The 13,962-nt window shown below is 40.6% G+C and overlaps 1 protein-coding gene across 1 annotated transcript in view; it reads right to left on the reverse strand.

The window, feature by feature from the left end:
- KAT14 (lysine acetyltransferase 14) overlaps positions 1-13,962 on the reverse strand; it is a 35,114-nt gene that overhangs the window by 17,237 nt on the left and 3,915 nt on the right. Inside the window, exons 3-6 of the mRNA XM_025469213.3 lie at positions 10,621-10,742; positions 4,183-4,364; positions 1,716-2,132; positions 1,014-1,582 (exon numbers count right to left, since the gene is read on the reverse strand). Of these exons, the coding sequence (XP_025324998.1) occupies positions 1,014-1,582; positions 1,716-2,132; positions 4,183-4,364; positions 10,621-10,742 (1,290 nt within the window). The remainder of the gene's footprint in view (positions 1-1,013; positions 1,583-1,715; positions 2,133-4,182; positions 4,365-10,620; positions 10,743-13,962) is intronic.

Consider the following 13,962-nt stretch of genomic DNA (forward strand, 5'->3'; position numbering starts at 1 on the left):
GTATAATGGCCTGCAAAGCCAGAACCATCTACTGTCTGCCCCCTTACAGAAAGCCTGCTGACCCCTGGTCTAGAGGGTCAAATATCTAAATAATAGGTGTGCTCTAAAAAGACAGGAGAGAGAAAATAGAAGACAGGAAATGAAAACTCCAGAAGAGTTTCAAATTGAAAAGGCCCACACACCACATGCCCAACACAATAGAAGAAAGAGCTCCACACATGGTACATCACAGAATAAGATCAGAACACTGGCAATAACAGCCCACTAGTTTCCAAAGGAGACAGAAAAATGTGCAAATAATCCAAATAGGCAATTCACTGACACAGAAACAACTTGGAAACATGAAAAATGTTTAAACTCATTTGTTTTTTTTTTTTTTTAAACTCATTTGTAAATAAAGACATGTAAATAAAAAATAAGATTTCACTTCACAGCCATGAGATTAACCGAAGTAGTTAAAGGCTGCTTATGAACAAGTGCTAGCAAAAATTCAGGAAAATAAGGCCTCTTGTTTGTGCTGTGGAAAGGTATATTCTTGAAGTTCTGAGTGGAATTAATCATTCTCAGAATATTCCTCTGGATATTCTCAAGCAGCGCTGACATGCACTTATCTACCTCTATGTGTTGTCTCCTACCTATGTAGATGTTTATGTGTCCTCCGATCTTGCTCAGTATATGGAATGGTGTATCATATGTCCTCAAAAAAAAGGTCACTCAGAGCTATGACACAAACCATGTGTAAACTCAGTCCCCGCCAGAAACTAGAGGAGGCAAAGAAAATGTCAAGGCTCTGTCTTGAACACCCAAAAGGAAACAAACAAACCCAGATGTATTAAGGGGTTTTCATAATGAATAATTCAGTTTCAAAAAATAAAGCCCAGTAATTTTTGTATCTTTCTCCCTTGCTGTTTTCCCTCCCTCTCAGAATCACTCAGGATTTTAAGTCCCAGCAGAGCTGTGCACACTTCATGGTGCTGCCTGTCCCACCTCCACTGTGCCCCCAAGAGTCTTACCTGGTATCGGTCAAGGATTCTGAAGTCCTGACAGGTCGTTCTGTATGTGGCTTGTCCAGCTGGAAGCCTAGAAACTCCTCCTTCTTTGGCTCCATAAATCCCATCAACTAACAGAAGAGCAGCATTAACAACCTGATCCAAGTCAAAAAGTGGTAATCCTCTATCTCTTTTTGCTTGTCTGACAATCAATTTCCGCTTCAGTCTGCGAGCTTCTGGTGTCATGGCCACAGCACTGGGACAAGCTTCCAGCCGCTTCAGGAGCAATTTCTCCTCATAGATGCTCACCGGGGTGAACTTGGGCCCTTTAGCTTTCCTCTCCTTTTCCAGCTGAGGCTTCCTCTTCTCTCGAGCCCTGGTTTGCAAAGATGTGTTGGAATCTGTGTCTTCACTGTCAATGTCCATCCTGTCTGGCTTTTCCTCCTCACTCTCAACCTCCTGCTTTATCTGTTCTGGTGCTCTGACCTTCTTCCTGCCCCCAACTACTGCCCCAGAAGCTGCTGCCCCGGCAGGGGGTGGAACGTACTCCATCCCTGGGTCTATGACCCCGTCGCCTTCCATCTCATCATCATCTGTACAGAGGGCAAGACAGTATGATCAAGATTAAGGAAGGAAGGAATGCAGGGCACACTGCCCACAAGATGAAAACGCATGCATGATATCATGGCCCACATGTAAAGCAAAGGACGCAAGAACAAGTCTTACCATGAAACAAGGCTTGTGGTGGCATCACATCTGGAATCAGATCCGCTTCTGAAAGCAAGCTGGGTGTGGCCGAGTGAGAGGCAGGGGTCCCAGGGGCAGAGAAATCCAGAGATGGAGACGGAGATGGGCTGGTCAGTGGGGTGCGGTCTGAGGAGCTCAAGGATGAGAAGTCAATCACTTCTCCTTTTTCTAGAATCACATCTGGCCTGCGGCCACGGCTTATAAACTTTACAGGAGTTGAAGAAGTACTCCTGTCAAGAAAGCCAGCTGCCTCCTTCTGGGCTCTCCTAATGTCCTTTGCTTCCTGAGTACGAGACCTTTTCTCTTTTAATTCCATGGCAGATTCCACCGGATTTCGACTTGCCCGTTTTCGAAGGCCCTCAACAGTAATGATGGGATCTAAAGTTGGCTTTGAGGCTGCCAGGAAAAAATAAATATCTAAATTTTAAAGAATAAATATTTCAACTTCAGTTTCTTTTGCTAATTTATTATTATGAACTTACTATGTTCAAAATAGAGAAATGTCAATGAATGGACCTAAACTAAGTCTTAGAGCTTTCTTAAGAAAAAAGTGGTAATGCAAATTTAAATGATAAATATTATCTTGTGCCTATCAAAACTGGTTAATATTAAAAGATTGGTGGGATGCCTGGGTGGCTCAGCAGTTGAGCATCTGCCTTTGGCTCAGGGCGTGATCCTGGAGTTCCGGGATTAAGTCCCACATCCGGCTCCCTGAATGGAGTCTGCTTCTCCTCCCTCTGCCTATGTCTCTGCCTCTCTCTCTGTGTCTCTCGTGAATAAATAAATAAAATCTTAAAAAAAAAAAAAAAAGATTGGTAATGTTAGGCAAGAATATGGGTAAATGGGTACTTTCATGCATTTCTAGTAAGGCAGAAGTCTTATCACAACTTTTTGCAGGATAATTTGGCAATACCAATTAAAATTCTGAATAAACACATCCTTTGATACAGCAACCATTTCCAGGAATTTATCACAAATAATTTACACACAAATGTGTACAATTGTAGTATTATTTAAAATAACAACAGTAAAGAGGAAGAAGTAACCAAAACATCCATCAACAGGGGAATGGCCTATTATATATTACCATATTAAGACCACCCAAAGGAACACAATGAGAAAACAAAAAAAAATAAAAATAAAAATAAAAGGAGGTAGATTTACATGTACTGCTTTGGAAAGATGTCCAGGGTATCCAAGTGAGGGGAAGAGGCAACAGAGACAGTATGAGTTTATTTTTTCAAAAAAAATAAAAATAAAAATAAAAAGCTTAAATATGCAGAGATAATTTTTAACAGCATTCACAAGAGACAGCAGTGGTTACTCTGGGGGAGGGGGACATTGTCAGGCTTTCTACTTTTCAATTCTATTTGATTTTTTCTCAATTATATTTTTAAAAATTTAAAGCTCACTAAAACCTTTTTTTTTTTTAAGATTTTATTTTTCATTTATTTGAGAGAGAAGGAGAAATGGAGCATGTGCACACACAAGCAGGGGGAGGGGCAGAGCAAGAGGGAGCCAGACCCACAGCTCCAGGCTCCATCCCTGGATCCTGGGATCATGACTTGAGCCCAAGGCAGATGATCAACAGACTGAGCCACCTAGGCATCCTGCTCTTTAGACTTAAAAAAAAAAAATCAGATCAATGTGTGATTGTAAGGAGTTAATTTTTTTTTTTAAGTGTGAGAGTGGCATCATGCATAGGCTACAAGACTCCTTATCTTCTAAAGATAACAGATTGAGATGTTTAAGAATTAAATGTTGATGCCTGGGATCTGCTTCTAAATAATCCAATGGGTGGAGGGTTGAGGGAAGGTACCCAAGAGTCTAAATGAAATGAGACTGGTAGCAGTTAACTGCCAAAGTGAGGGAAAAGGTACATAGGGATTCATTACATTTTTCTATTCATATTGGTATATGTTTAACATTTCCATAGAGCACCTGTGTGGCTCAGTGGTTAAGCATCTGCCTCCGGCTCAGGTCGTGATCCCAGAGTCCTGGGATCAAGTTCCACATCAGGTTCCCTGCAGGGAGCCTGCTTCTCCCTCTGCCTATGTCTCTGCCCCTCTCTCTGCATCTCTCATGAATAAAAAAATAAAATCTTAAAAAAAAATTAAAAACCAAATATTTCCATATTAAAAATTGTAAAACAAAATAAGGTTGGAAATAGAGAATTTTTTTGATACCAAAGGAAATTTACAGAACTTGTAACTTGAATGCTCACCTCAGGAGCACATATACAACTAGCCACTTGATTAGGAAATGATAATTTTTTTTAAGAATATTTATTTATAGCATACACAAAACACGCCATAATGAAATGGCCAAATAGAGTAGCTCCAGAGAGGCAGATGGGCTTGCCTAGTACAAGCAGGATGTCTCATAAGCTCACACTTGCTTGACTTCAGCCTGGCCAGCACATCCTGTACCACTCTCACAAGAGTACCTTTTACTTTCAGAGTCGAGGCAGACAGCTTCTCTCCTTCAGGCTTCATTGTTGGAGGCTTGTTGTGAACAAGCTTCCACCACCCTGGTTCTCCAAATTCCTGAGCACCTGAACGGAAGAACATCGGACTTCCCACACTGAGGCAACCCGCTACTGTGCTCCACCAGGTCGAAGTCTTTTTCCTGGAAAAGTCCAAAAATTTAAAAATTATTGGCCTTTCCATTCTATCGTTATGTATAACATATATGGAGAATATAACATTCTCCATATACTCTAGGAATCAAAGCCTATGATATGCTACAGAACCTCAAATTTTTTGAAGAAACAAGGCCTAAGAGTCAAGAGAAAGGTTCTAGGGGTGCCTGCGTGGCTCAGTCCATTCAGCCTCTGATTCTTGGTTTCAGTTTGGGTCATGATCTTGGAGTCATGAGACCAGCCCTGCGTGGGACTCTGCACTGAGCAGGAAGTCTGACTGAGATTCTCTCCCTCCCCCTCTGTCCCCCACTCGGTCCCTTCACTCATGCCTGCACTCATACACTTTCAAAATACATAAATAAAATCTTAAAAAAAAAAAAGAGAGAGGGTCTGGAGCTTGTCCAGCTTCAAGTCCTTGCTCTACCACCTTCTGGATGCCTCAGTTTCTTCTTTCAAATCAGGATAACAGAACTTACTTCATAAGGTTGCCATGGGGATTAAAATGAAATAATTCAAACAAAGCTCATAAAACACTTATCACAATCATCATGATTATGGAGTTCCACGGGCTAACTAAAATGAACTTGAGTTGCTTTTAAGCTCTCAAGAAAGCAAGGAAGAGAATCCTTAGCCCTTGTAAACAGTTCATTTACCTCAGAAGTTGGATGTACCTCTGTCTGCTCCTATATGCCCGTACGTAGGAGAGTGGAATAAAACTATGTTATGTTCCACAAATAGAGTTGAACTTTGGGGGAATAACCAGCTTGGAGGGGGGGGGGGGGCAAAAAAAGAAGAAATATATAACAAAAAAAAAAAAAAAAGAAGAAATATATAACAAAAATTTTAAATGATACATAAAATGTCAACTATCCAGATTCCTGTTGAAAATTCTTTTAAAGAAAAAAAAAATCTTTTAAAGGCAACTTTTCTATTTCCACCTTGAAAACATAATTACCAGAAATCCTGAACCAGTCTTTCCTAAGACAACCAGACTTAACTGTTGGAAAATATTGCTAGGGAGGCAAAAAGAAAAAAGCATTCTTAGAGACAAAGAAGTGCTAGAAAACAAAGAAAAACCACAAATATAAACATTAATAGGCAGGACCACTCTTTGACACCTTAGCTTCTGCCCCAGTGTTTTGGTCCCAGAGCACCTGTCTCACATTTGTACCTTTATTATTATTATTTTTTTAGGACTGAATTTATATATTCATCTGAGACACACAGAGAGAGGCAGAGACATAGGCAGAGGGAGAAGTGGGCTTCCTGTGGGGAGCCCGATGTGGAACTCGATCTCAGGACCCCGGGATCACACCCTGAGCCAAAGGCAATGCTCAACCACTGAATCACCCAGGAGTCCTTGTACCTTTTTCTAACCTTTCCAAGCCCCCTCTTCCCCAAAGGGTTTTTTTGGGGGGGGGCAGGGTCAGGAGGGGAGGCATGTTCCACTTGCTTCCTCAAACAGTGGGTATGGTAGTCCAGCTGCTTGTGCCCCCTCCTCCTGTCCCCGTCCTGGTCACTCAGGCTCTGCTAGCTTTTCTTCCAACTTTCTTTCTGTGACTCAGACCACTAGTAACTCCTGCTGTCCTTCCCTCAGATTCGCTTACTCTTTCTTCTGCCCATTCAAACCTGCTTCTGAATCCCTCCCGGGAGATTTTCATTTCAGCTACTGTACTTTTCAGCTTCAGAATTTCTTTCTGGTTTCTTTTTAGGTTTTCAATCTCTCTGTTGATATTTCCATTTTGTTTATACATCATTTTCTTGACTTTTTCCACACCACTTCTCTGGGTATCTTTAACAGTTGTTTAAAAGTCTTTGTCTGACAGATCCACCAGCAGGTGGCTTTCAGGGACGGTTTCTGTTTACTATTTTTTCCTTTGATTGGGCCATACTTTTCTGTTTTTGTATTCCTTATAATTTTTTGTTGAAAACTGGATATTTGAATTTAATAGTGCAGTAACTCTGGAGATCAGATTCTTTTCCTTCTCTGTGGTTTAAAGGTTTTTGTTTTTGATTGTTGTAGGGTGTCTCTGTATCAAAGATCAGCCCGAGGTAAAAATTTAAGTTCTTCTCAGGTCATCTCTAAGCCTGTGCCTTCCCATGGGCATGCATGGTGACTTTCTAATTCCCTCTGTGTGTGTGGTTACTTTTGATTGTCTCAGTTTTCTTTTTTTTTTTTTTTTTTTAATTTTTATTTATTTATGATAGTTACACACACAGAGAGAGAGAGAGAGGCGCAGAGACACAGGCAGAGGGAGAAGCAGGCTCCATGCACCGGGAGCCTGACGTGGGATTCGATCCCGGGTCTCCAGGATCGCACCCTGGGCCAAAGGCAGGCGCTAAACCGCTGCGCCACCCAGGGATCCCTGATTGTCTCAGTTTTCAATGTCTGACTCCAAAAACGGGACAAAGAGAAAAATGAAGGCTGGGAGGAGAGTGTCAGCCCTTCATGTCCCCTCAAGGTCATTTCAGCCAGAGGGAGAAAGGTTTGCAACAATTCAGGGGAGGTGCAACCCACCTCTTTATCTACATTTTGTGATCAGAAGCAGCAATCAGTGATCAGAGCAGATTCCTAATATTTGAAGGACAGGGTCCCTCTGTCTACCCTGATCCCACAAGCTATGTATGAGTTATCTGGGGAACAAGTGCACCGCTGCTGGCTGAGAGGTGCGGAATGGGGAAATGTCACTGTGCTAAGAGATGAAATCCACCAAAATCAACTGCAATTTACCTTCCAAGCATCACCCTGGCAGTTGCAAACCTCCAATATAGCTCTGGAGATCCAAGATAGTTACATGAGACAGATTCTACCATTGCAACTACAGTTTAGGTGGGGAAAGACTTCTGGTGCTTCTGACTCTGCCATCCTCCTGAAATCCTTGTCGTATCATTTAAAATTTTCTAAATACTATGAATGTGTTTTATCATATTTCATCAACTGTAAGACCCACTGACTTTAAGATATATCATTTTATGTACAACAAAAAAACTAGCCATCAATTATGACACACTACCTCTTGTAAAATTGTATCCAGCTGCCAAAGATGCAAAAATTTAAAATGTGTGCATCTTAAGAATCAATAGAGATTGATAATAATACCAATAATAATTGGTAATAGAGAAAAATATTCAAAGTATTCTTCACTAATCAAAGATATACCTCCTATACGCTATATACCAGAAATTAATAGAACAATGTATGTTAACTACACTGGAATTAAAAAAAAAAAAAAAAGTTATACCTGGTGGAAAAATTCAAGGCCAGGATTATAAAAGCAGCTTAAATGATCACACATACAAAGGCAATTAAACAAAAAATAAATAAATAAATAAATAAAAACAAAAAAACAAAGGCAATTAAACTGCACCAATTAATTAAAGCTCTTGTATATGTTTAAATTTGTTTCCACAATAGGTACATAGTAAAATAAATCTTTACGTATTTAAACTTCTGAAAGGCATAAAAGAAAAGCCTGATAGAGCCTAAACATCTGAAAGAAAATGTATTCAAATCTTGTACTTCATTACTCAGTATATACTATACTCTTAGATCCTATGGCAAATGAGAAATGCTTATCCTTAAGAATTTAAAGAATGTTCTGTGGATAGCAGAATTAAAATCTTCAGTAGCTATGAAAAAAGTCTAACTGTGCATGTCCTCTGTGGGCTGCTTCCCTGGAGCATAGTCATTCTGTGTATGCTCACAGAGAACCATGAGCACATGGTGACTGCCTCTGGTGAGGGGCTGCAGGTGACTTTTCCAGTCACTGATGTTCACAGCAGTTCCCAAAGTGAAGGACAGTACTGAGGCAGGAAACTGACAAGGAATTACAGGGAATTTTTTTTGAGAAAGTGTGCACGTGTGAGCGTGCAGGCACAAGCACACGGGCTCAAGCAGGCAGGGGAGGAGCACAGAGAGAATCCACTCCCAGGATGGAGCAGGCAGGGCTGGTTCTTACAACCCTGAGATCATGATCTGAGCTGAAACCAAGAGTCAGAAGCATAACCAACTGAGCCATCTAGGTGCCCCTCACAGAGTAATTTTTAATAATCTTTTTTTCCTCCGTTAGATCAAGGAGTAAGTTTGTTGCTTTAAATTCTCCCTAACACACACTGCTGCCCTTTTAGGTCAAGACAGAGGGCCTCGATTGCCTTTACAGGCCTTGGGATCCAGCTATAATTTAATAGCACTGTTTTATTTTTAGCACATCTATTTTTATAGTGTCATTCTATGTATGGCAAATGATATGGGTTTTCCACTTATGGTAGTATAAAGTTCCTTTTTAAAATGAATGTATTTATTAGGAAAAAAAGTGACTTGATTTAAATAAGTAAATGGTAATTCAAGTGATACACTAACACAGCCAAAATCCACTAGTTTAATGGTTAAACTACATAGGAACTGGAAAGTAATTAATGCCTTTCAGTAAAGTATTAAAAAAAAAGAAAAACGCCTTGGCTGATTCTTCTTAGACGTGCTCTACAAATGAACAAATGAAACAACTGAACTTATATTAAAATATGACAAAATCCTTAAAAACAGGCAATTTAAATCCAATTTCTTCCAGAAGACAATCTACTAAGCAGAATGGCACTGAGAGATCATGAAAACATTCCAAGATCTAATTTTATCGTTTTTTTCCCTTTCTTGTGCCTTATAAATGGGGTATATTAAGCTCCATAAATAGTGCTAAATCATTAAACTAAGACAACAGATTTCCTTTCTTTAAGAAAAGAACCAGTTATACTGTCATTTCTTTTCTTAGTAGCACTAAATAACTCAAGAACAAAAATAACCCCTTTTGTAAAAATGTACTGAATCTCTTCTATTTTCTCCTCACAGCGAGCCTTCAGAAAGCTGCCTCTCTTCTCATCTGCCCTCCCTGAGCTCCAAATGATGCTGGCAGAGCTGTGACCTCTCAGGGCCCAAGGAAACAGGCTACAATGCCTTTAGAGTAGGGCAGGTACAAACTTCCTCTTCTGATTGTGATCAGAGTCTGTAGCACATCTACACTGACCCAATTAGGCAAGGTTTATGAACCTCACATGGGACTTCAGACGGCAAACTAATAATCAGCATCTCATACAATTCGCCAATGCACTTGCAAACTCACTGATCCCTAATAGCAATAAAAATCTTGTCTGAGCTGCATGGACCTTTAGTTAAAACATGTGGTCTCAATATCTGTGCACTGGAATACATAGGTCTGATGAGCCAAAGCCACCACCAAGGAGACGTGCTCAGCAGTAAGTCAATGCACTATCATGTAGTGGAATGAATGAACAAGGTGTATATGTATTAATGCGCCTAGACTTAGCTAAGTGCTGTGATACTGAAACGTATCTACAGGTTCTACCTTCTGGTTAATAAAAACAAATACTGATAAGAGTCTGTTAATAAAGAGCAATTTAAACAGATACAGCCTGTCACTGCCATTGCGTTTCTTCCTCTGACCTTCTGTAAGACACTGATTTCAAAAGGACATAATGATCCTATATCCTTACATTACATGGTTACTCATCCAATTATTAAACAGCCTCGGGCAATCCAACTTTCTGTTTTTTAACTTTCTAAGAATCTCTTCAAATCTCTTCATGCTCAGTAGAAACCAAGAGTTTCCTCTAAAGTAGGATGAGAAGGGCAGCCTGGGTGGCTCAGCGGTTTAGCGCAGCCTTTGGCCCAGGGCGTGATCCTGGAGACCTGGGATCAAGTCCTATGTCAGGCTCCCTGCATGGAGCCTGCTTCTCCCTCTGCCTGTGTCTCTGCCCCCCCACCCCCCGTGTCTCTCATGAATAAATAAATAATTAAAAAAAAAATAAAGTAGGATGAGAAAAGTCTAGAAAGCTATCTTTTTTTTTTAAAGATCTTATTTATTTGAGAATGAGAGAGCACAAGCAGAAGAGAGGGAGAGGGAGAGGCAGACTCCCAGCTGAGCAGGAAGCCCAATTCGGGGCTCACTCCCAGGACCTCGAGATCATGACCTGAGCGAAGGCAGGCGCTTAACCGACTGAGCCACCCAGGTCCCCCTGGAAACCTATACTTTTATAGTATATACTTCCACTTCGGTTTTCCATAGTAAACAAGTTATTTAATTTAAAAAATAACATTTTCTGGAATTAAAACATTCTTTGTAATTGCCACAAGTACTCATTCCTAAACGGCTTCATCAGACAGTCTCAAATCTCATGTACCTTGTTCTTTACCTGTTCACGCAAGTCTAATATTTTAAAAAATCACATTACCTATTCCCTAGTAAAAAGGTCCAATGTTTCTCAATAAAAGCGCAGATATCTTCTTTCCATCGGAAGTAACCTTGCCGTCCACTTCCTTCCAGGGACAAGTTGTACATTGCCAACATGACAACCTGGAACACAAACACAACAGGGGCTGGGAGAAAAGCATGATTGGGGATGTTGACCTGCAGGGGCATCAGTTCCTTGTTTTTTATTCTGAGTAGAAATGGCAGGGAACACAGGGGGAAAAGGAATATCTTGGAATGGACTCAGTAAAGAATTTTATTTCCTGTTTTGCTTTCATTTGATGAATAGCACTAATCCACTTAAGTACGTGCAGTTGTTGCTGGCATGCTGCACACCCAGAGCTGAGGTGTGGCTGAACCGATGATGATAAACAACCACCATCCTAAGCAACCTGGCCAACACCTCACCCCCCCCACCCCCCAGCTCTGTCCCTGAATCTCTCCATCTTACACGATGCGGCTCTAGATAACCTCCAGCCTGCAGGCCTCTAGACCCACATTTTCTGACTGATGGTGCTGACCTTTATTAAATATTCTGAAAGTCACCCCAGCCTATGTATTTTTCTAAGCTCTTTAGAGAGCAGAAACAACAGACTCTCAGAATTTCAAAGCTGAAAATAATGTTAGTCACCATCTATGCAGTGGTTAGCCATTTTCATATGTGGAAACTTTTCTTCAGACGGTAATAGCATTAGAGAGGGGCCCAGAGGCAAGAGGCCTAGCTGCTCAGCCCACTTTCAAAGGCTCCAAGAGCTCCATGTGAAAACTTCTCATCTGGTTTAGCCTAGCTTGTTTACAGGTAATGAATTCATGGCCCCGAATTGGGAAGCGTTTTCTAGAAATGTAAGTAACACATGTTCACTGTAAAAGACTTCAATAATGAGAGAAGAACCAAGAAGAAGGTAAAAATCACTTTAGATATACCTTCAAGAAACAATCACTTCGGGCAGCCTGGGTGGCTCAGCAGTTTAGTGCCGCCTTCAGTCCAGGGCCTGATCCTGGAGACCCAGGATCGAGTACCACATCAGGCTCCCCACATGGAGCCTGCTTCTCCCTCTGCCTGTGTCTCTGCCTCTGTATCTCTCATGAATAAATAAATAAAATCTTAAAAAAAAAGAAAGAATGAATCACTTCTGACATATTTAATTACTATCTTTTCAGGAATTTCTTCTTACATCTATATGCAATTCTTTTTTTAAGATTTTATTTATTTATTCATGAGAGACAGAGAGAGAGAGAGAGAGAGAGGCAGAGACACAGGCAGAGGGAGTAGCAGCCCCACACAGAGAGCCCGACGCGGGACTCTATCCCGGGCCCCCAGGATTACACCCCAGGCTGAAGGCAGCGCTAAACCGCTGAGCCACCAGGGCTGCCCGCAATTTTGAATTACATTATGTCATGTAGATGGACAAAACTATATCACCTATTCAAAACTACGTTTCAACCTAATAAAAACAATGATTGATTTGGGGCCCCTGAAATCACAAAGGGGACAGAGAATCCATGAAAAAGAATCTAACTTGATTCCTCTTTCCAGAAGGAGGATTCTGAAAGTGTAAGGGGGCTAGTAAGCTGCAACTCAGGCTCCCCAGTACCTATACCCACAGCTTAAGAACCCTGATGAACCTCTGACTCCGAGGGCCTGGTAATGCTAACACTTCCAGTAATTCCACTCCCTAGACTCAGGAATCCTCCAGATGGCCCACCAAACAATTAATCCCATCAACGGAGTTTTCAAGTTCTTCAATGCACTCTAGCAACAGGTTCGTATCAGCCAACAAACATCTTCCTTAAAAGAGGTATTGTCCATAGGGACTTACTACTTAACAGATACTGAATTTCAGCTTGGGAAGATAAAAATGTTCTGGAAATGGATGGCGGTGATGGTTGCAAAACAACATGAATGTACATAATGCCACTGAATTAAATGCTTAAAAATAGATAAAATGGGAGTGCCTGGGTGGCTCAATCAGCTAAGCGTCTGCCTTCGGCTCAGGTCATGATTGCTGGGTCCTGGAATCGAGTCCCATGTTGGGTTTCTTGCTCCATGGGGAGCCTGCTTCTCCCTCTGCCTCTGCCTACTGCTCCCCCTACTTGTGCTGGGTCATATAAATAAAAAAAATCTTTAAAAAATAGATAAAATGGTAAACTCATGTTATTTATATTTTACTACAACTTAAAACAGTTACTATTCAAGAAATACTTTAAGGACAGACTGAAATGAGCTGCTTCTGCCTACTCCCAGACCCCTAGAGTACGGGAAGACACATGGAAGACACACATATTAGCGGCTAATCTCAGGGGTAGAAACATTGTCTGCTACTTTATTTTGTATGTTTGAAATATCTCATGACTTTAAAAAGTGGAAATTCACATATTTACTTGAAAATAACTTCTTCTATAATGACTTAATATTTATGAGCAAACTGCAAACTCAATATATGAAAGACCTGGTTTTCCTCCTCTCCTGGAATCTATAATCTTAAAGAAATGAATCCTACTTCAGTTTTCTGCTCTCATACTTTGTTTTTTACCAGCCCAATCCCATCAGTAACAGTGTATCTCCAGGGCTGCTGAGCCCAGGGCTGACACAGCCTCAGTAGCTACTTCACAAGTCCCTACTGGAAAACACCTAGAAAAAGGAGTACAGATCATGGTACATTCTTCACCTGCCATGTAAGAAGAAGTGTCCAAGATGAGAATGTAACAAGTACCCTATCTTTCCCAAACACAGGATAAAGTTCCTCCTGAATTTCCAACTGTTGTTCACAAGTCACTAAGGTGGAAAGGACACAAAGAAAGGGCATGGAAGAAAGTTCAGGATCAGGAGACCAGACCTATTTACAAATGGTATTTTGTGATCAAATATGCATTTCTATTTATTACTTTGATAAATCAACAAATACAAAATTTAAGATTTAAAAAGACAGAAAACCCACATCCCAGTACACCGTTTGCTGACATCAATAGACTCTAACCAAAAGCATCTGATTTTTTTTTCTTTCAGCTCTTTCTTGAGAGGCTGGCTTTTTTAGGTGCAACTAGAAAATATGGTCAGTAGTTTACCAAGAACCAGATGTGTCTGATCTACCACTTCATCATACCAGGGTATTATCTCCCATCAATCTGTCTTCTGGTAATGAAAACATAATTTTCAAGTGATGTTGGCCTAATTAAATATACAAACTAAACCAACATTACATCTTCTGAACAATATAACCAAAAGCCAGTTGTCCTTTTCAAAAGAACTTCCACAGACAGAAAACTCATATTCTTGCAAGTGAACTATACATATTTGCTATTTTTCCATTTTACAGCTTTTTGA

This window comes from Canis lupus, chromosome 24 (genome assembly GCF_003254725.2).
Source record: "Canis lupus dingo isolate Sandy chromosome 24, ASM325472v2, whole genome shotgun sequence".
NCBI classification, from domain to species: domain Eukaryota; kingdom Metazoa; phylum Chordata; class Mammalia; order Carnivora; family Canidae; genus Canis; species Canis lupus.